Genomic DNA, 24,325 nt, shown 5'->3' on the forward strand with positions numbered 1-24,325 from the left:
AAAAAGTCCAGTCTCTTGTTGGAACAAACGGTTCTAAATTAAAGCAAGTGACAAATGCTTTATTATTCACCAATATGCTTGGAAAAGCATCAAAATAGATCCCAAGTGTTGAATGAAGTATTGAAATTATGTAATTCAGAAGAAAAGTAGAAAAGATAAAACCATTTGAAAAATAAAAAATAAATAAAAGCAAAACATTCAAAGACGGTGGAACTATACACTTTTTTTTTGTCAATCAATTCAACGCTGGGTCTTAGAGAGAGGATGACCAATGGCAGTAATGGAAGTGCAACCATTACTACAGTATGTTGAACCTGTAATCCAATAAGATGATTATCCTACAGTACCAGTGGTGGAAAGTAAGTAACTAAGTACATCTTACAATAAATGCACCACGTCTGTACAGTATGTACGTAACGTGTGTACGTACGTACATCATGTGTACGTCTGTAATTCAGAACCGTTTGCCCCACTGACTTCAAATTCGGCACACACATTCCACACCACCACAGTGGTGAGTCGCAACACAGTCGCGACTCGCGACACATTGTGAATTTGTAGATCGGCTATTTTCAAATGGCCAAAAGGTTTACAGTATGAAGTGGTCAATGTATGTTTATGTGATAATAATCAAAATCTTCAAAGTAACTAGTAACTACAGTTTTCAAATAATTGTAGTAGAGTAAAAGTATAATATTTTCCTCTGAGATGTACTGAAAACTGTAAATACTCCAGTAAAGTAAAAAAAAAATACCTCAAATTGTACTTTTGTAAGTATTACAGTACTTGAGTAAATGTACTTAGTTACTTTCCATCACTGGTGTTTACCAACCTTATCTGAATCAGGGCCCACTTCACACCTTTAATGCACTGCATTGCTGTTGTTGTGTAGTGTCATGGCCGCCCCAATGCATTTCCAATGGAGGTCACATGGTTTGACACAACATTTGTGTTGTGTGAGGGGGAGGGGGCAGTCGAAACACAGCTGAAAGCCATACAACAGACCATGTGACCTCCATTGGAAATGCATTGGGGCGGCCATGACACTCACAACGCTGTAGAGTCAGTGGTGTGCATTTTCAGAGCACGTTGATCAATCCATCGATAGTGTTCCGGCTTGGATCCATGGAGCTAACATAGTATTCAAATGTATTTATTTATCGGAATGTAAAGAAATCATAGTATTTATTTTTTTTAATCAAGAATGCTATGATTTATTTTATTATTATTTTATTAATGTTTATATTATTTGGGGGCCCACTTCCAATACCCTCACAGCCCACCATGTGGGTCCTGACTCAGAGATCAAGAATACTGCAGCACACATTGTTAAACCGTTTACTTTGCTGCTCTCTGCTGGATAGCAGGTGCCTTGCTCAAGGAAAAATGTGATGTCATTGTCAATGTTTCAGGGCACCCACACAGTAGCTGTTTTTGAGACAATAAATAATTGGGACAAAAATTCATGAATCATATACAGTAATATGCCTATTGTCCTACATTGTACACACACTGGTAAGTGAGCACAGTTGGAGAGACCCAAAGATTACGTCGCCCAGACCCAGAGGGATAAAGTATATTACAGCTTAACCCTCGGGGCGACTTGCACTTTACTTATAGCTGCTATAAGCTTGGGGGGGGATTGGGGGGGGTTTGTGTAATGTGACAGGTGTTAAGAATACTGTAGATCACATGCTGGCAGCATGCCAGCATGTGATCTTCTGTACTGTAGTACTAGTACCATGTTCTGACACACACACACACACACACACACTGTAAAAGCAACATAGTAGCCGTGTTTGGCTATTTTGTCAATATTGATCAGTATGGGACAAAGAACTTAGAAACCGTTGTGTTATTGAACAATATGGTCATATTTGTGTCTTTGAGCTGTTTGTATCCTCTTGTGTAGCATATTGTTATTTGGCCTCTTCTTACAAGTCTGTATAAAATAACGTATCTGACGTCATTCATCTGCTGTGACTCTATAACCTGGCTCATCTCTAAGGCTGTACCCCAGTAGTGACTTGAGACTTGAGGGCAACTGAAATGTCTTCCCTTCGCCTCCTCCTGTTGTAGACTAAATCAAACTCACCCTCTTTACCCTGTAATAAATCCAGCCTCCCGTGTACATTGAACTGTTTTGATTTAGCCATAGATTAAGATTAGGCAATACTGAGCACGCATGCTCCTATAGGTCAGAGGAGAGGATAACCTCTCTGTGACATCAAACGACAAGGCAAATAAGTAGAATGTATGAGACTGAAGATCAGTTCAGGGATCAATAGCAGTCGTCTTCAGTCAAGAGTTCAATCAGACCTTCCACTTGGACTGCAACTGGACTGTTTTCAATAAAGAAGGCCTGTCAATGGAACGCGACCATCGCTTCCAGATGTGAGAAAGCAGTTTCAGACTGTGAAGCTGCAGTCTGTCCGCACCTGTCCACTCTCCTGTCCAACAGCAGAGTATCCTGTCCCCATGTTCTGTCCAAGAGCCGAGTATCCTGTCCCCTCTTCTGTCCAATACCACAGGACCATGTCAGCCTCAACCTTATGTCCAATAGCAAGGACCCTCACTCCTAATCCTAATCCACTTTCTTCTAATTTAGGGCGGCTGTGGCTCAGGAGGTAGAGCAGGTCGTCCAATGATCCATGGGTCGGCGATTCGAATCCCGGCTCCTCCTGTCTACATGTCGAAGTGTCCTTGGGCAAGACACTGAACCCCAAATTGCTCCCGATGTGCTGGTTGGTACCTTGCATGGCTTCCGCCGCCATCGGTGTATGAATGTGTGTGTGAATGGGTGAATGTAATGCACGTAGTGCATCTATGTAAAGCGCCTTGGATAAAGGCGCTATATAAATGCACCATTTACCATTTAACTATAACCAGCCCTGTGCAATCCAGGGACAGAGTGGCATTCAGACGCACCGCCATTACGACTATACATGACTTCCGTGTGAATTGAAAATGGTGGACCCTGGTGTAAACAAGTGTAATGCTTTATTGTGGTGTCGTCCACACTAACAGTTTTTGTATTGGGTTGTGCTTTCGTTTCAATCAATCAATAGGATTTGGGTTAGGGACAGGGTTAGTAATGAAAGGCAAATGTGTAGTAGTTTTTCAGGCAATAGTCTTTAACCACAATGCCATTCATACGATGTTGCATGTACTGTATCAAACTCTCTGTTTCACGACTTTAGGAGCAGCGGTGGCCGAACGGTTTGCGGAGCGGTCTTGTTATCGGAAGGTCGCCAGTTCAAATCCCCAGACCAGCACGTTAAAATTACCACCGCTGAAGTGCCCTTGAGCAAGGCATTGAACCCCTACCATGAAATGTTCTATGGGCAGGGTCTGGCTGTAAACAAGCATCTCGAGCTTAGTCCATTCACCCTGGGTAAACAAAGAACTTTGCTTTGCTTTTGCTTTACTCTTTAAAGTGCCGTTTGAACCACCTACTGGCATTGACATCTAGCTTCATAAAGTCCAAGATCCAGTTATCCTTCTGGGCTGCCTCCGTAAACTCTTCAAGTGTAATCTGACCTGAAACGGGAATGATAAATATTAATAGTTTTTTTTTTTTACATGAATTGGTTCCATCAATGCAATCCATCAATATCAAAAGGTGGTAAAACAAACAAACTACTAACAAACAAAAGACCAGTATTAGTCCCAATACAGGAGTATGACTGCAGTTCTTTAATGCAGTGCGATAAACCAGGTGGTATACGTGATTTTAGTTTCCAGTTAGGGTTTAACTGTCTTGCACAGGGAGTCGGCTCAGCTCAGTGGCCTTGTGGTTAGAGTGTCCGCCCTGAGACTGGGAGGTCGGGGTTCAATCCCTGGCCGGGTCATACCAAAGACTCTAAAAATGGGACCCAGTGCCTCCCTGCTTGACACTCAGCATCAAGGGTTGGATTGGGGGTAAGTCCCTGCGACATACTAGCGTCATGTCCAGGGGGTGTACTTGTACATCAAGCTGCCTCACGCTACAGAAACAGGAGATAGGCTCCTGCCCTATAGGCCTCATGGCTCGGCAAGGCTACTTACGGGGAGTCGGGGACACCTTGACACATCGCCAGTGCTGGAAATTGAACCTGGGACCTTTAGCTTCCCAGGTGGGCTCTACCCATTTAGCTATGGCAGCCCCTGACAGTGGAAGTGGGCTCTACCCATTTAGCTATGGCAGCCCCTGACAGTGGAAGTGGGCTCTACCCATTTAGCTATGGCAGCCCCTGACAGTGGAAGTGGGCTCTACCCATTTAGCTATGGCTCTACCCATTTAGCTACCGTATGGCAGCCCCTGATAGTGGAAGTGGGCTCTACCCATTTAGCTACCGTATGGCAGCCCCTGACAGTGGAAGGAAGATAGACTCACCATCTTTGTTTCGATCTACCAGCTCAAATATTCTGTCACAGATGTCATTTGGTGTCATTCCTTCTAAATCACGGTTGAGCTTTTTAATCTTGTAGAGTATCTGAAACATAAGAAAATCGATCAAAAATCAAGTGACATTGTACTTATTCAGCGCTGTAATTATGTATCCACAGCTGTCAATTACAGCAGTGATTTTTGTACATTTTCTGTTTTGTATGTATCTATGGAGTTAACATTGATTGATTGATTGATTGATTGATTGATTGATTTATTGAATAGTTGATTAGACATAAATGTAAAAACAGCAACAGAGTACAGTCAAACACTTATTCCACAAGGGATAGCACCAAAAAAGTTTTAAATGTGTGCGTGTGCGTGTGAGTGTGCGTGTGCGTGCGTACGTGCGTGTGTGTGTGTTTTCCTGGATATACCTCCAACACAGCTGTGTTACTGTGTAATTAACTATCATGTAATGACGGGCTCAGTTGTATTTATTTTAAGCACATATTTCACTGTATGATTGTCTTACTATATATATTACTATAGAAGTGTGTGCAGGAGGTGTGCATGTTGTCTTCTACTGGCAGTTTCCAGTCTCACCCTGATGATGCGTTTGACTTCGTTTTTGTCCAGTTTTCCGTTCCCATCTCGGTCGTAAATTTTAAAGGTCCACTTCAACCTTTCCTCTGGGCGACCCCTTAGAACCAGGTGGACTGCAGCAACAAATTCCATGAAGTCTATCACATTGTCCTGTAGGAATATTATCATCATATTAGCACTGTTGCTCAGTACAGTATTTTTACTACAACAAATATATAGTTAGACAAAAAGATATGCACTCCACAGAGGTTTCCATATCTAACGATTTGCAAGATTAGCTTCAGTACCCAGGATTTAATGGTATCAAAACGTAATGAAATTGAAAGTGTAGTAAAAGAGATATGATCAAATCCACTGGACTGGGACCAGCCCAGTTGGGCCTGTTGAGAACTCTAAAGTAGCCTTGCCGAGCCATGAGGCCCATCTCCTGTTTCTGTAGCGTGAGGCAGCTTGATGTACAAGTACACCCCCTGGACGTCGCTAGTATGTCGCAGGGACTTACCCCCAATCCAACCCTTGATGCTGAGTGTCAAGCAGGGAGGCACTGGGTCCCATTTTTAGAGTCTTGGGTATGACCCGGCCAGGGATTGAACCCTCGACCTCCCAGTCTCAGGGCGGACACTCTAACCACAAGGCCACTGAGCTGGTTAGTTGAGAACTCTAGTCTGCGCTAATGACTTTGGGGCAGGCCCGTCTAGAGTTTGAATGGACAGGTGTCAGTCAAAAGGGAGACATCGAAGAGGAAGGACGGGTGGGGAGGGATCAACATATGGAATGTCAGAACAGGTCAGCTCCATATATGGAGATCTAAGGGTTTTATGAGGTCAGATCAACATGGTGTCTGTGAGGTCAGATGTGGAGTTGCTGGCCGGCTTCATAATAGATCTGCATATGCAGATCTGCATATATTATGTGCAGATCTAGGTGATGATCCAGGGTTTGATGAGGTCAGTGTCGTGATCTCATATTTGGAGACGGCCATATATGGAGTGTATCACAAGGCGTGACTGACGGACTGACTAAAGTGTGACTGACATGAAATTCAGGTTTTCATGAAATGCATAGTGCATAGTGCATAGTGCATAGTAAACTGCGACCTGTGGTCGCAACAATCATACTTACACGGTACACTGATTCAGTAATATCAAACTATGTCTCTGTCTCTGTGTATGTTTTGTACATGTGTCTTACAGTAGGTATGTTGTAAAGTTTATTATGTTGGTGTTAGGTGTGAGGGATATGTTATACAATTATTTGTATGTTGGTATTCTCTCTTAAGTAGCAGTAGTAATAGTAGTAGTAGTAGCAATAGTAGTAGTAAAAGTATTCGTACCCTATTAGTATCAAAAGATTTGAAGAGAGTCTCCATGTATAAGCTCTCCTCTTCAGAAGATTGGTGAATTCCAAACATGTTCCTGAACTCGTGGAGGTGCAGAGCTCCACTGGGACACTTCTTGATGAACTGTGCGTACAGTGTCTGGATCTGCCTCAACTCCACTGCCTCATCCTCATCATCCTCCACCTCCTCCTCTTCTTCTCCACCCAGGTTCTGGCCCATGATGCTAGCACAAGACGCAGCCTAGATCCACTCCATCACAAATCCACTGCTGTAGTGTTCCTAACCCAGGATAAGACAGTGATTAGCATGCATGCTACAGAACCATACATAGACCCCACCCACTCTAAATGGACTGCTTCTCGCTTCAGTCTGATCATCAGGGTAGTAGTGATATCATGTTATTGGTTTTGTTTTGTTATAAGTCACTGCAATGTAAGATGTCTAAAACTTTGTGACTACTGTGACACTAATCTTTAAAACACTGCATAAAATAAGTTAAAATAATATGTTACTATAGCAATCATTGCTATAGTATAGACTACTATAAAGTGTTTGTTCGGTAACAGAGGCCACCCCATATATCAGCTCATGTGTAAACAGTAAATAGGCTACATTTCCAGCTCAGGATACCAGTTTTATCCAATCAGTAGAGAGGAAAAAGCAGTCCAACTACAGACAGTTGTAACTCAAGTCTGATGTTTTGCTACAATAGTAAAAATAGAGGGTTTTTAAAAACAACAACAAAACTAAATCGGTCCTTCAATACAGGATGTAACCTGCTGCACAAAGCTTCAAGGTCATCGGCCATACTGACATCTATCAATCTATCAGAGCAAAACAATAATAGAACAAAAGCTCACAACGTGTTGTGAGCATCAGCTATTTTCACAATTCTTTGAGAATTTGTGGAACAATTTAGACAATTTAGAAATTATTAGTTTTTTTTTTTTTTTTTTTTTAATATGTTGAACATTATGGCCTACTGTATATAGTGACATATCCACAAGGGATGCTGGGTTGAAAGTTAAGCGACATTTTCATACCTTTTCCATAAAACAGCTACAGTAGTTGTAAGAATGGACTGTATCCACATTTGGTATTCGTATGTTTCCTCCCAAGTCCATCATGGTACTTCATTGTTATCTTCGTGCCATCTTCGTTAAATTCTGGTCCAGTTTGGGCTTGTTATAAAGCCAATAATTGCATGAGTCTGATCTGAAAGTTAATAAATAGCCTTTTAAATGAATGAAAAGCTTAGAGAGTTTGCAAGTGTATCGATCAAGTGTCTCCCTGCAGCCTTCTCTGTAACTATCTCTGTGCAGCCCTAGGCTGTCAGTTCTAATCTGTGTGATGTAAAACTGGGGCTGAATTACCAGGGAAAAGAGAGAGCCATTTTAAGACCTCCAATCCTTTAACCCCTCCCTGACACCCTGTGACACCACAACAACAGTTTAACTCTGAGAGTTAACCTCAAACCTGGGATCACAGATCAAGTTACAACCCCCCAGGTAAACCTTTGCAGACTGAATATATATGTCCACACAAACTTGACCTCATATTTTGAATATTGAATCAAGGCCTTAATAATAAAATAAAATAAAAGTTATAAAATAAATAAATCAAAATCTTTTAGGTTCTATACACCAAGAAAGGTGTAAATGAGGGAGGAGATGATATGCCAGGTCATAGATCATACTGTTGAATTCAATCGTACAGCCTTTTATTGCATTAGGGTGATGTTTTCTAGCTGTTCACCACCATGATGTACTGAGGCCAGGACAACTAGGAGAAAAGAGAAGAGGTAAGGGATCTGAGGTGAGAGAGAGAGAGAGAGAGGGGGGAGGGGAGGGAGAGAGAGAGAGAGAGAGAGAGAGAGAGAGGGGGGGGGGGAGGGAGGGAGAGAGAGAGAGAGAGAGAGAGAGAGAGAGAGAGAGAGAGAGAGAGAGAGAGAGAGACATTAACTGGACTTACTATTTGAGTATTGGTAATGGCGTTACTGGTCTTATTAAATTTCTCCTGAGCACCAGGTGCCACCAGCTGTCCCCAGATAGCAGATGCCCTCAGTCTGAGAGCTGCACTAAACGTTAGAAGTTAAAAAGCTTGAGCATTATTAAACTTTCCCTAGCTCTGGTCCACAGCCTTACCCTTACTGCTCTTGCTGCCGAGACGGCATTATATATTATATTATATATTAGAGCTATGGACCAGAGCTATACTTTCCCCAGACTGGTTGCGGCACCATGGGTTGCATTATTTGCATAATTGCCAGGTTTGCATAGAGCAGTGGTTCCCAAAGTGGGGTCCGGGGACCCCTAGGGGTACTTGAGGGAGTTCCAGGGGGTCCCCAGCTAAATGATATTTAGGAACCAAATGGACCCTTATGGGTCTGTAACTCAGAGATTGTACAAATGGAACCAAATGGACCCTAACAGGTCCTTTGGTTCCATTTGTACACTTCCATTTGTACACTCAGAGTTAAATTAACTTAGATTTTTGAGTGGTGTAAACCACTCCTACAACTGGCTTTTTTGTGCAGAAAAAATGAGCATGGTTGCTATGTTCACCCTGTTGTAATGACGTAATGAAATCACACCCAGGTGAACAGGGTGAACATAGCAACCATGCTCATTTTTTCTGCACAAACATGTGATTTCATTACGTCAGACATGATTTCATTACGTCAGACAGACCTTACACCACTCAGTTCACACGGGTGTGATTTTATTATTACAATATACATTGGGGTCCCAGAGATAGAAATGGGTCAAACTGTGGGTCCTTAAAATGAAAATGGTTGAAAACCACTGCTAGAGCCATAAAAATCTTCTCTTATGGGGGTCCTTGGCATATCTGGTCAAATGGGGGTCCGTGGGCTAATTATGGCCAATTTGGGGGTCCTTGACGTGACAAAGTTTGGGAACCACTGGCATAGCCATAGAGAACCCACTGCGACGCTCTGCTGCTGCCGTGTGGCCGAAAAAGGACATTACTGATAGCAAATAAATATCCCTGTCGTCACTTCCGTTTATATTTTGACAGCAACATTGAGAGAGAGCTGCGATACTAAACAAACAACTGCTTTCACCCCCACAGTATCCAGCTGTTGATGTTCACATCTACGTGTTTTTTTTTAGATCGTGGACAAGCGGAGCCGAGTTGTTCCAGGGCGTTGGGAGCGAAGAATCACCTTGTTTTTAAAAAAAAGGCAAAAACAATGAAGGTGAGTATAGGGGGGTTGGGGGCTGGATTTTTGTTTTTGTCACTGTCATATAGCAGCGATAGCTGTAGAGAGACATAAAGCCATTGGCCTTTATTGTTGTTGTTGTCGGTGATGATAATGATATAACATTAGCAACAACTCAATTCTCATAGTTGTATAGGAATGTAAAGGTAATGTTGGTGCATTTCAAGTATTTTAAACGGAAATCCTGAAGGCTGTTGCCATCATCTCAACTAAAAACGCACATACTGTTCCCCACTTGTCTGCCCCCCATCTTTTCAGGTGGTGATGTCTGTAAAAGTATAGCATGGGAACCTGAACATTCAGTACCTGTGTTATTAATAGGAACAGACAGTTTGCATAATATCTATGCCTATAGCTCCTCCAAGTCTTATATAGGTGGTGGTCCTTTTCTTTTTGCTCAGTTCTGTCAAAGCAGTTTTATATACTAAATAAATGTCACATTCCAAAACAATGCTACCACAATGGCAAAACAACCAGGCTACTTTATACTATAGTTGTTTTACATTGTCAGTCTATTGGGTAGATTGCATATAATATTCTTTCTGACATAATTATAGTCAATAGTGTTGTGCCACAATATAGAATAAGCCTAACATAAATGAATTCTAAAGATTATAATATTGTACATGAGAGAAGTACGACTCGTACAAAGGACAAGATTTAGGCTCAAATGTGGAATGATACGGTAAATATAAAATAAATAGGTCCAGTCACAGCCCCCATTGGGGGCGAAGAGCATAAGTAAGTAACAGTAATGGGCTTTGATTGATCGAATGAATACTTTATTATTATGTTTGCATGGACAAGCACAGGGAAGTACAGTTAGAATACAAGGTCTACTAAAAGGATGAGTCCAAGAAAGCCTATTGTCTTGTTTCTATCGGGGTCCTTCAACAAACAGGTATTTTATTTTGTATTGATATATACTTTTAATTAAACCAGTTAGTCTGACCTTAAGATGAGTGATTTGTGAGTTAAGGCCTATTCATACTCCAGATTTAGGTGATAAGGTGACTACCAAAATGGTGGTTAGTAAAAACAGAGATGTGTTTGTGTGAGCGGTGACCACCGCACCATGACGTCATTTTGTAGTTTTCAGTGGTCACCTCTTCACCAAAACTGGAGTATGAATTGGCCTTTACTCGGGCAGCAACAGATCAAAGAATATTTGATCAAGAGGGCGTAGAGCGGTTGTCTAGGAATCGGAAGGTTCTCGTTTCGATCCTTGGCTCTTCCTGACGGCACATGGAAGTGTCATCGATCAAGACACTGAATCCCTAACGGCTCCTCCAGATAGGCAGGTTGGTGCCTGTCTTGGGACGGCTGTCTCAGCCACCGCTGTGTCAATGTCGTCTCCATATATGTCTGAAGGTGTGAACGTTTAACGCAGCACACATTGTACCGGATCCGTGGAGATGCTATATAAATGCACACCCTTTACCATTTAATGTTGCTCCTAAATATAGTACAACTACCACTACCGCAGGTCCTCAGCTGCTGCTGCTGCTGCTAAGGTTACTAGAGGCCTATTTTAAGGTATGGAGGTAAAGTGCAAAGAGACAGGATGGAGGGAATTTGATGACTGAAGATGTGTGTAGAGTTAATTTATGTACTAATGATTCTATAGCTAGAGCACCTAAACGGACGTAATTAGGAGTTTGTTCTTTTCTAGGTGCCTCAGTCAGAGCAGGAGCTGGGAGAGGAGGGAGGATCAACTACCGTCGACTCCAATAACCATGACAACGGTCCAGAGGAGGAGGGGCAGGAAGGAGAGATCCCCCCATACCTCCGAGAGGAGCCCCCAGAAGGTAGGGTACACTGACACAGCTGCTCCTGTCAGGGCTCGATGATGGCGGTGAACTGGTGATGATGATTGATGCATCAGTCTTTCCTGCAGAGTTCAGTGTTAATATCCAACAGGGGATCATGCGTTCGGCCCTGTGTTTGTGTGTCTGTCTACTAACTAATCTCACGCACGGTACTGCTAGGGCGATGGAGCAATTCCTACAACTGTGTTGTTGTTTTTATTTATTTATCCTATATATTAAAATTGGCTTAAGGGAGGACCGGCCGGATGGCCGGCGAGCAGACCGGCCCGGTGAGCGGACCTCTGATGTGAAGCTCATGTCACCATGACTCAGCCATAACCATACAGTTCCCAAATACGCCCAAATATGGAGTGTGCTGTCTAACCTCAAGGTGTCGTCATGCCAGGCACAAACAAATCGGTCAACTCCATTATATGGTCATATAACGGACAAGGACTAACATAATGCATACACACATTTGACATACAGAAAAGAAAAGAAAAATACATACATAAAAACATAAAGGCAGGACCAATGTCCGACTAGACTGAGCTGTGGACATTGCTCTTGCCTTTATGTAAGTAATTTAGTTTTCTGTTCTGTGTTATGTCAAATGTACTGTGTATATGTGTTGCATACAAGGCCGCTGGGTCGCAAGAGATATTTCAGTGCCAACTGAACTGACAAAGTACTATATCATGTCAGATAAAGATCTCCATATATAGGCATACAAGGGACAAGGACTCACAGATTCCAGGTCCCCCAGGGTTCTTTTGATTGATTGATTGATTGAAATATTTATTAACAGTTTGCAGAATTACAGTACATTTCAAGCACAACTCAATACAAAGACTGTTAACTGTGAGTGGACGACCCAATAAATCATTACACTTGTTTACAAGAGGGTCCACCTTGTTCAATTCATCAAAACATTTAGAGACGTTCAAATAGACACTTCTATATAGCCAAAGAACAGGAATTCATCATAAAGGGAAAATAAACATACAGTGAGGGGATTCCGATTTTACGGGGGACAGTTTCGAATTGCAGCTGTCCGTAGGTGCCCTTTGAGAGCGGTTTTGAAGGAGTCAAGGGATTCGTCTTAATGACTGTTGGTAGGGCGTTCCACATTTTGGTGGCATAGGAGCGAAAATAATTTAGTCCCTTGTTTGTGCCGAATCTGGGTTGTACATGGTTTGTTGCACTCCCTCTGGTGTTGTGGGTGTGGACTTCGTTAACATTAAGGAAGTATTTAGACAGGTACATGGGTATCTTGGTGGTATCAAATCTTGTGGACCAGACCCATTGCAAGATGCAGTACTCTGTCGTCGACCCTAAGCCATTCCAGCCTGTCAAAGTGGGCAGGGGTGAGGTGGGTCCGGGGGGTGAGGCCAAGTAGGAGCCTGAAGAGAATGGATTCAGTTTTTCCCAGGTGTAAGGATAGTTTGTTATCAGCGAGCCAGATGCAGATTCTACCGAGTTCAGAGCTGAGGGTCTTTTCAACCTGCAACAAGTTGCAGTCACAAGCTGATGTCATGTCGTTTACATATATGTATGCCACAGCTCACTGGGAGGGGGGGGGGGGGGGACAGTGTTCTGTTCACCTCCACCATCTGTTCTCTCCCCTCCAGGTAGGATTGCATCCAGCTCACTAAATGTGCTATCAAAACCAATTGCTTTTAGCTTGTTAACCAGTATGGAGTGGTTCACGGTGTCAAAAGCCTTTTGGAGGTCCAGCATGACCATGCCGCAGTATTTGCCAGCATCCACCTCGTGTTTGATGTGGTCGCTCAAATAGAGAAGGCATGTGTCAGTGGAGTGGGATGCTCTGAAACCAGATTCGAACTCGTACATTAATTTATTAGTGGCAAGATACTTTTCAACCTGTTCATAGACTATTTTTCCATCACTTTCGAGATGGAGCTTAGAATAGAAATAGGGCGGTAGTTGCCGGGTTCTAATTTACTCCCTTTCTTGTGCATGGGGTTACTTTGGCCAGTTTAAAATCTTGGGGGACCTGTCCCTGTTTGATGGAGAGGTTTACTATGTGGGTGATGATTGGAGCTATGGAAATGGCTGAGTCTCTGAGAAATTTGGAGGGAATATTGTGATGGCCAGTGGGGTTGGAGGGCACTCAGTTTTTTAAGTACCTCCTCAGTTGTTACCATTGCCATTTTAAAATCATCTTTACAAACACCTAGGTTTTTGTAGAAGGCTTTGATGTTTTATACTTTAGCAGTCCGGATGTGACTGTGACAGGCACTTAGGCATTTACCACTCTCTTAATCCAGAGCGATTTACAGTAAGCAAGAACAAAACATGGTAATACATCAAATTAAAAACAATAGTCATCAAGAATCGTACGTAAGCTAAGAACCTGACAGTGGGATATCTATATAATGAAACTATACATATACACTGTATAGAGTGCTATGTCTACAAAAATGCCATCTAAATTAGTTGAGCCTTTGCATATGCCTGTAAGGTCGTCGAGGCTAGGGCAAGTGCTATGACAAGTGATACGGGCTAAGATGGAGTCTGAAGAGGTGGGGTTTCAGACTACAGCGGAAGATTGGGAGTGAGTCTGCACTCTGCAGTTCTGATAGCAATTGGGAAGTGCATTCCATAGTTTTGGAGCCAGAAAGGAGAATTGTATGGGACGTGTGGAGCGTTGTCCCGGCGTTTTACTGAATATACTTCCAGCTTCCCTGCGTTGGCTGATCTGAGCGTGCGGGAGGGTTTGTATAGGGTCCGGTAAGACTTGCGAGATATGGGGGTGCTATACCTATAGACAGGACTCTGGCGTCTGTTTGTTCTGAGGTATATTATTATTAATAAGTCAATTATTTAGCCAATTTTGCACAATTTAGAGCAGTGGTTCCCAAACAATGGGTCGGGATCCATTTTGGTTGTGAGCAAAATGTATATTGTCTTCTTATTAGTACGATTTCCTCTCTTGCCACGCTTTCATGGCTGTTGGTAGAAATGGTACTGCACCCCTGGCTCTGCTGAGCAAAAGCTTTCTAGTTGTGTAATGTTTTTGAGGTAAGATAATACCAGGTCCTCTTTCTCCGTGCTGAGGTCAGAGCCATGAGTCTGAAATCATTGTGGCGAGCAACCCTATATCCCTCTTGGGAACAACAGGAACAACAGTGGATGATTTGAAGGAGGTAGAAAATGTGCTTTATGTCATGGACAGCATAATTATTTGTGCTCCTCCTTATTTTCTAGCCATTATCTGTGGCTAGAAATGTCATCACCGTCCTATGGAAACCTTGTATTGTATGTATTGTAAACGTTGCTTTACAGGAAATGTAAAAAAGGATCTGTGTTCCCAATGGATCCATTGTTATAATTATGTTATAATTAGTTAGTCACAACTTACACAAGCTCTTAATACGTTTCCATTGGTTCAATATTTACAACCGACCTTTTACCTACAGACGGAATGAACCATGTCAACTTAAAATGTTAGAAATGTTTCAAAAATAGCAAAAACAGCAGATCTACAACAAGCTATTTTCGCTGCTTTTGCGTGATGCTCAGCTCTGCCCAACAACGACGACAAATCGTGTCCCCTAGTACATCTAACCAACCCCCCCCCCCCCCTCCACGCCAGCTAATATTCACTAGCAGTAGTTACTCCCAGCTCTGTGGTTCAGTTCAGACAAAGCCATCACAGACGATGACTCACATAGAGGTAACGCGTCCTTAGGATGGCCAGTATCATCACTGACGACATGTAGGCCTGTCACCATTAAAAGTTGACTATTAACTGTCACGCAAATGATTGCGATTAAAAAAAAAAGGGCGTTTTTAAGCTTGTAGATCTATTTTCAGCTTTGTATGACAAATGTTCAACATGGAAACGATTATGACGATTATGACAAAATAATTGCGATTTGATTATTTAAAATAATTGCGATTTGATTATTTAAAATAATTGCCATTAGGCATTTATGTAATGATAATCTAACAATAGCGCACGCCATTTTCCCCACAAGGTCTCTCTCTTCAAGCTTGTGCCTAATTTATCCTTGGATGCAAGATGGTGTCACTCACTGAAAATGATTTATTTCCAAAAGATGTCACGTTTCTCCTTGGAAAGATCAATTATTTGTAGGCCTATAGTGTTGCAAAGTATTAATTAGGCTTTGCTCTCATTATGTTGTCCTTGTATCTCAATGTATTTTCTTTTGTAAATCGATGCCCTACTTTATCATCCAGAGTGTCGCACAAAAGGCTATTTTCACTATTTAAAAAAATGTTTTAGAGTAATAATAAAAATCACACCCGTGTGAAGTGAGGGGCGCTCTTATCACCATCGGAAGCACCATCGGAAGCTTCAAATCCTCACCTTTTCTCCATTGCCTTCAGCTCTTAGTCGGTGAACGTTTTTAACCTCTGTGTAAATAGTATTACACAGAGGTTAAAAACGTAGTATTACATGCTCTCATGTTCCTTGTGATGTTGTTATATTGTATTGTTCTTGTATGTAGTATTGCTTTTACGTTAATGTTATTATTTTGTATTTCATGAGGGTCCTTATGTAACTTTTATATGGAAAGCACTTTGGGTCAACTTCTGTTTTTAAATGTGCTATATAAATAAATGTGACTTGACTTCATCAGACATCATCTCATTCTGGCCAATCACAATCTGCGCCCCCACTTTTTGTCTTCAGTGTTTGTGTTTACATACTTTTGTCTTCAATGTTTGTTTACACAAACCCTCAAAGCTGGACATAGGAGGGTATAGGAGGAAGGAACGGTTTAGCTTTGGTTTCTGCCCCAACAGCTATTAACTTTTAGTTGTGGAACATCATGCAGTGGAGCTCAGTGTCCACCAGAGGGAGATATTGGATAGATTAGACAGATTTCTCTCTGTCTGACTCTAGTCTAGTAAAGTCTACTCTACACCAAAGACCAAACCCTTTCCTTCTTCTTATCTTACATAACATATGAAGTGATTTGACTCCCTGAGTATAAATGAAGCATTGAGCACCTGCTTTTTAAACCTTGGGAAGTAATTTAATTTCCTGAAACATGCACAATTGCACATTGTTTTAACTGTGTGAGTATTAGTGCTGTTGCGTTTGAATTTTCCACTTGCATGCAGGAGTCAGGTTGCAATGTAAAGAAAGCATGATGAAACCTTATTTTTCATAAAGCAGCCATTCCCTTGCAGGCCATCACTCTTCAAATTGTTAAGTTAATACAATGATTATTAATCAATAATGAAATGATTATTATTTGGGCATGTCACTATAGGCAGTCTAACCTTTTTCAAAAATCCAATACAAATTGGCGATCAACAAGTTCAAATGAACCCAACGAGGAAGAACACGTTGTGCGTGTTCTTCCTCGTTCATCACTCATTTTCTGTCTTTTCACCCCTACTGCTTTTCATCTTCATTGCTTTCTCTCCTCTCTTGGTTCTCACACCTCCCATGTTTTCTTTTCTTTTTATATCTTCTCTTAAAGGACTACTTCACTTCACCTATTTTCAACCTCATCTTCTTCATGTAATTGGTCCGACTCAATATAATAAGGCTGCACGTCATGATGTTCATCATGTTGAATAGCTCGATAATCATGACTCATGAAAAGTATGAACAAATTTGCTATATGTATTTTGAATGTCTTTTTGCTTCAGGTTAAGGTTAGCAAACTAAAGACATTAATTCAATATGTAAAACAAATATCTAGCCTAACAAAAGGCAATATAATGCCTCTGAACTTTGACTTTCAGTTATGGGGTCTACACATTAGCCTAAATGCAATAATAATATTAGGCTCGCTGCCATTCAGGATGGAAAATAAAATTGTCCTTTTGGATTTGGTGAGAAGTAGTTTCACGAGGGGCTAAAGAAACGTTCAGTTGAGAGGGGAGCTGGGCTCAACTTGAACTCCACTTCACGGTGCTTTGCCGATGGGATTAGTGCATTGAAGTATTTATTAACAGTATTTAGCCCCAAATTTGGCATGAGGGGCACGGTGGCACAGTCGGTAGCGCTATCGCCTCTCAGCTAGATTAAATTACAGCCGGGGACGCTGAGGGTGTGTTCTCTCCTCCGCGTCATCAGCGCCCATACCCTAGGTGGGGTTGGTGAAAGGGCCTTTCTGTGTGGAGTTTGCATGTTCTTCCAGTGTCCCCTAGGGTAGGTACCCTCACAAAGAACAGGCTGATGTTTTCACATATTTCACATATTTCATTGATATTGATAGTCTTGCAATTTGATATTTAAAATAGATATTTGACAAGGGCTCCTAGGCTAAAATCCTTTAGCATGACATAAAGAAGCCTCATACAAAATTTGGCGCTTTTATCCGCAAGTGCACTATTCTCCTAAAAAGGTGCACTAAGCCTCTGGACTATGATAGAGTTGGAATAACTTGTTGCTTCCACGCGCTACATCCTACCAGGAAAATTCCCCCCTGTCAGGTGATAAGAAGTGGCCTGCTCACTCCTCATGCATTGAAGGAAGCATGAGCTCAGTTCGGGGCTCTCCCCAGGTTGGCAGAGCGAGAGTAACGCCCAGGATTACAGTTTAGGCAATTGGCACTGGGTGAAAAAAATTGTGGGATCAAAATCTTGTGGCTGGTCACTGGCATACCATAAGCTATGATAACTAAAGCCCTATTCGCACGGAACTAGTATTACCCCAGGACCTCAGGTAATATGGAATAATCACGGAGGACGTCTGTGTTTTTAATCCTGTGCGAATCGACCATGTCGGTGATTTGAGCTGTAATAGAGAGTATGCGCGTGACATCATCATCAAACCAGGAAGTTATGCAGGAACGCCTACTGAGTGGCAAAAAACTACTTTCTGGCCTTGACAGCCCATACATCCACACAGAAAGGTCATATCTGATTGCATTAAACAACATTAAACGATGTTAAACTCACTTTGCATGTTGCTTTGCCACTCGATTTGCCACTCGATGTGCCATTCACTTTAAGCATGCGCATACTCTCTATAATTACAGGCCAAATTACCTGCCATAATTCAGCAAACACCGGGGTCCCGGGGTAATACTAATCCCGTGCGAATCGACATGTCGGTGATTTGGGGTAGAATTGAGTTTTTTTCTTGTCCTTTAAAAAAAAAAAAAAAAGTAGGCCAACTGCGACAACAAACGCCCACTCTGGTTACATTGTTTTGCGTTTAGGCGTTTAGACCACACGGAATTCTGTCTGTCATGTAAACTCTCGCCTAGAATGTTCAAAGTCTGATTATTAACTCCCCCTTGTGCCATTATCATCTGCCAATATATAGGCTACCAATAATAGAGGGTATGCGCGTGACATCATCATCAAACCCGGAAGTTATGCAGGAACGCCTACTGAGTGGCAAAAAACTACTTTCTGGCCTTGACAACCCATACATCCAAACAGAAAAGTCCTATCCGATTGCATTAAACGACGTTAAACAATGTTAAACTCACTTTGCCACTCGATTTGCCACTCGATGTGCCATTCACTTTAAGCATGCGCATACCCTCTAGTCTATTGTACAACTTTATATGTAGCGTGCGTGCTCATGTTTCACTTTTCTCTCTCTCACTACGGCTTTAGAGAGAAAGGGAGAGAGAGAGAGATACGGAGAGCGAATTCTCTCTCTCTCTAATGAATCAAAGGTCTCATGACAGAAAACACTAGTTTCTTAAATAAAGTTGGTGCGCAGATATACACGTCGCACAGTCGTGCACTGATGAGAACATATCTTTGTACGTCCAACCAGTGTTGCATGCCAATAAAGTATTAGCCCACCTGATTGATCTTCCGGTCTATTTGAAGAAATAATCCAGTTTTTACGCGTGAGGACATGTTTTCAATCTGGTTTAGCTGAAGAGCCCTGATGATGCATGGGTTAACTGTGCCTGCCGACCAAGTACGCGTGTGAACGCGCTGTTCCCGAATATGTCCCTTATTACATTATATGAATAACGTGACATTTATTTATACACCTCGCAAATAGCAACTCTACAGCTCACAACTGCAGGTTGCGGACGCGTCACTCGTTTCGGTGCAGGACTTGCTGATTTGTAGCCTAAATTCAAAGTTCTCTATATGGTCTGCAACCAAGGGTGCACAATTGTTTTATTATTATATAGCGTGTAGTACTATGAAATTATAAATAGTATGCAGCTCAACTCCCCTTCATCCCATGATCTGGGAGAATAAATGTGATGCGTTGCCTTTCGTTTAATTGGTTTTACTGGCATCAGATTCACAATTATTTACTTCATTCAGAGTGAATAAATAATATGCCTACTTTAATATTAAATAAATGCTGTTAAAGTCCTCATATAGGCCCAGGCGGTGGCGTAACCGTCTGGGCACCCGACTGGTAATCCAGTCGCAGTGTGCCGCGGGTTCGACTCCCGAGCCCGACACGGCCTTTACTGCATGTCTTCCCCCATCTCTCTCCCGTTTCCTGTCAGCCTACTGTCTGTCCCTTCAAAAACCAATAAAAGGCGTAAGCCGCAAAAAAAAAATGTTTAAAAAAAAAAAAAAAGTCCTCATATAGAGTGGCCTACTACAAATGAACGGTCCTTAATGTTTGAGAATGTCTGTAATTTCAAGTAAAACACAGACTTCACTTATCCAATGCGAATCCGCCACAAAAAAACACAGACGTCAGGGGGTAATTTCGTATTACCTGGGGTCCTGGGGCAATACTAGTCCTGTGCGAATAGGGCTTAAGACTAAATATTTTCACAATTTCGTCAACAAATAAATGCTAGACTAAAGAGTTAGGAAGGGACTAGTGGACAAGAGATCCAGACATCCAGTATAAGTCATTTTACACTTGGATGCATGCTGAAAAACAAGCTCACAACGCGTTGTGTAAATCTGCTATTTTCAGTGTAAAATTAGGCATTAGGCAGTCATTACGACGACGCCCGCCAAAATACATTTTAGTCAACTAAATTAATTAACTGTAGATTTAGTCGACTAAAATCTTATCAAATTTAGACGACTAAAATTAGACTAACACAAAAACATTCCAGGTGACTAAAATGTGAAAAATTCAAGAGACTGCTCTTCCACCTTCCTGGCACTAGACAACAGAGGAGATGACTCATAGGGAAGTAAATTGGACATTGCACTCTGTGATGATGATGTTGAGAAACCTGTGCAGCAGCCATGTTTCATATGAGGAGCTCTTCTATGGTTTCTGCAGGAACAAAGGCCAAACTAGCAGGCAATCAAAAAGTGTGATCCTATGTTGTACCGTCCTCAATGTCCTCAATGTCCTCAATGAAATGACAGTGGTGAGAATTATCAGCCTGGTCAAACATTTCAAACTTGGCAGTGGTGGACAGTCAAGTACTGTACTTAAATAAATGTTTCACGCACACAGACAGACAGACAGACAGACAGCCTTCTGTCTTCACCTCTCCTCAGTTAGATGTAGTTGTTATGGTCCGATGGTTTGGTATCTATCTGGGTTATGGAAAGGAGTCACAGAGCTGAGAGTGGGATATTTATGGTATGGGCCGGACAACAGTTGAGTCTTGATCAACTTATTTGTTCTGGATGGTCTGGAGCCTACTAGTAGTTATTACAATTTTGGAACGTGTGTAGTCAAAATGTACGATTTACAATTTAGGCATTTAGCATTTACAGTACAGTAAGCAAGGACAACACATGGTAATACATCTAATACCTAAAAGTTGCCATCAATCATCAATCATAAGCAAGCTAAGAACCTAACATCCGTCTAACAGTAGAATATCTATACAATGAAAAATGGCATTGAACTAGAGCCCCTGGCAAAGTCTCCAACACATTTCTGTTCAGAAACATGGGCATTCTCCCAAGGAATGTGACTCTCTGGTTGACCTTAGAGATAACCTTTTTGGCCATACCTTCTCCCTCCGATAGCCAGCCAAGTACCAACACGTTTACGAGATGCTGCTCAACAACCGTAGAGATTGAGGGATTGCTTCCTAGCGTAGGATTCAAACCATTATATTGCCATTTCAGCCAGTAGATTTCCTGTCTGGCGACTGGCCCCCTCTCTCACGCCTTGAGGGAAGGTAAATAGATCTAGTGTGTTACAGTGTTGTCACATGGCTGACCTTTTCTGTTTTCTGTCCCGTTGCCAATTCCATTTGGACTAAAGTTACACAGCAAAATCCCAGCAATAGGACACTTTGGTTGTTGGAGTGTTGGGTTGTGTAGTTGCCTTATGTAGCTACTGTAGTTAGGGCTGTCACGATTTGCAAATGTAAGCTGATTATTAATTGTCACACACATAATTGTGATTAACCATTTAAGTGTGTATTGCATTGAACATTACAATTTGTATTTCTGTTTGCTTTTTAGGCTTCATAATCACAAATTGCACAGGGCAGATATGACAAATAACTTATATACAACACATTCACTGACACATTAATGCTTTTTAATATTTGCTTTTTTCAAAAAAAAAATCCGGAAATAGTTTATTGACGTGCTGTAAGTTTGCTATTTTTGAAAAATGGTTGAAAATGTATGGGCATTTTTCAACAAGGAAACGATTGACGATTATGCAAAAGGAATTGTGATTATCTCAAATAATTGCGATTACGTGATTATTATGTAATAATTGTGACAGCCCTATAGTTACATCCTTCTGTCGCTTCAGGACTTCCCTACATTCACATCTTCATTCAACTTGTTTATGCCAGTAAACTGACAGTAACTGTAAGGAATTACACTAATGTATATCTGACACACCTCATATCTCTCTGGCCGTTAAAATCATTCACATCCCATCCCTCCTGACATCTCCTCCGGTGTTCCCCAGGGCTCTGTTCTTGGCCCTATCCTATTTATCATCTGCTGTACCTCCTCCCACTTGGACAGATCTTCCGCAAATACAATATCCATTTCCACTGTTACGCGGACGACACCCAGCTCTACGTCTCCTCCAAACCCTCTTCCACCTTCCCACCCTCCTTCCTCTGTACCTGTTTACTGGAAATCAAGTCGTGGTTCACCTCAAATTTCCTCAAATTTAACAGTGACAAAACCGAGGTAGTCCTCATTGGTTCACTCTCTCGTCACCTCCCGCTTGGACTACTGTAATTCCCTTCTTTTTGGTCTCCCCCACAAACTTCTCCATAAACTCCAACTGGTCCAGAACGCTGCTGCCCGTATCGTCACCTGTTATCAGTCACATCACCCCTGTTTTACACCAACTCCACTGGCTTCCCATCAAATACCGTATCGACTACAAGATCCTTCTCCATACATTCAAGGCCATTCAAAACCACGCCCCCCCCCCCCCCCATACCTGTCTGACCTTGTCCACGTCAACATTCCCACTCTGTCTCTTAGGTCTGCCTCCTCCATCACTCTGAAAGTCCTCCCAGCCCGTCTGTCCACCATGGGGTCAAGAGCCTTCAGCTGCTCTGCCCCTCACCTCTGGAACTCCCTCCCCTGATATTAGAAACATGGACTCTATCACCATGTTCCAAACTCACCACAAAACCCACTAATATGGCTGACCGTTGTTGTCTTCTGCTGCAAGCTGTGCCTTAGTTTTGATTTTAACTGTGATCTTGTGTTAACTGATTTTAACCTGTTGTACGGCGACCTTGAGTGCCCTGAAAGGCGCCTTATAAATAAAATGTATTATTATTATTAATGTATTTGCACTGTGCCTTTCTGTCCTCTGTTGTTTAACAGCTGATGGTGGGGTGGGTGGGAGAGGGCAAGCAAGCTATCTGTATAGTGTATACTTGCACTGTATGTTTCTGTGCATCCTTCCTGTCCTGCATCTCAAGGGGCCATAGAAATCGGACAAAATCTGTAGTAGTTCAATTGGTAAAAAAGTAAATAATACATCGCATGGATGCACCTGGGACGTATCCTCAGTGATGTATCCCAAGGTCATCACCTGGGACGTATCCTCAGTGATGTATCCCAAGGTCATCACCTGGGACGTATCCTCAGTGATGTATCCCAAGGTCATCACCTGGGACGTATCCTCAGTGATGTATCCCAAGGTCATCACCTGGGCCGTATCCTCAATCATGTATCCCAAGGTCATCACCTGGGACGTATCCTCAGTGATGTATCCCAAGGTCATCGGGGTTTCGGCTCTCCCAACGGCGGTGCCGCAGGCTCCGCTTGTGGCTTGAATGGCCTTCCTAAAGGCCTCACCGTATGGGTTTGTTGGGCTTCTTCCTCACGGAAGACACAGGCTGGGGCGCCAACCCATACTGCTCCCGGGTGCCGTCTACATTCCGGCTGCCACCCGTCTCTCAGGTGGTGAGATGTATCGCGCCGTTGTGCAGTTGATTATACAACCCCAAAATAGCTCCTCGTTGACTTCCATTGTACGATGAAACCACTCTCAAAGTCACTCTTTTTAGCACATTAACAGACGCGAACCTCTACTAAAGTGTCGATCTACAAATGGAACCGTAAGGGTCAATTTTTCTGGGTTAATTTCTACACTCTTGTGCACTCACATTATATACACGCTTCTGAGTTGAATTAACACTGGTGGGTGTGTATATAGGGCAGAGAAGTGGTGTGTGTGCGCGTGTGACTGTGGGTGTGTGCGTGTGTGTGTGCGCTTGTGACTGTGCGTGTGTGCGTGCGTGGCTGCTACTCTCTTCATTACGCTGACAGAAATAGAGCAGTCAGAGCAGCAGGCTGATGTTCTGGAAAATCCTGATGGATGGGCTGTCAATGCTGTGTGTGTGTGTGTGTGTGTGTGTGTGTGTGTGTGTGTGTGTGTGTGTGTGTGTGTGTGTGTGTGTGTGTGTGTGTGTGTGTGTGTGTGTGTGTGTGTGTGTGTGTGTGTGTGTGTGTGTGTGAGAGTGTGAGAGTGCATGAATTTACATGCATCTCTCAAGAGTGCATGTTCCTAGCTATCAGTAAAGACATCCACAGGACTTAGTGAGTGACAGTATACTGACTAAAAAAATGAGTCAAATAATTAGTCCGTT

At 42.4% G+C, this 24,325-nt stretch overlaps 1 protein-coding gene across 1 annotated transcript in view; it reads left to right on the forward strand.

The window, feature by feature from the left end:
* Nucleotides 1-9,363: 9,363 nt before the first annotated feature.
* LOC306923460 (transmembrane protein 263-A) overlaps nucleotides 9,364-24,325 on the forward strand; it is a 48,283-nt gene continuing 33,321 nt past the window's right edge. The window contains exons 1-2 of the mRNA XM_079501562.1: nucleotides 9,364-9,534; nucleotides 11,231-11,366. Coding sequence (XP_079357688.1) covers nucleotides 9,421-9,534; nucleotides 11,231-11,366 — 250 coding nt within the window. The 5' untranslated portion in view covers nucleotides 9,364-9,420. The remainder of the gene's footprint in view (nucleotides 9,535-11,230; nucleotides 11,367-24,325) is intronic.

This window comes from Electrona antarctica (assembly GCF_951216825.1).
Source record: "Electrona antarctica genome assembly, chromosome: 5".
Classification (NCBI taxonomy): domain Eukaryota; kingdom Metazoa; phylum Chordata; class Actinopteri; order Myctophiformes; family Myctophidae; genus Electrona; species Electrona antarctica.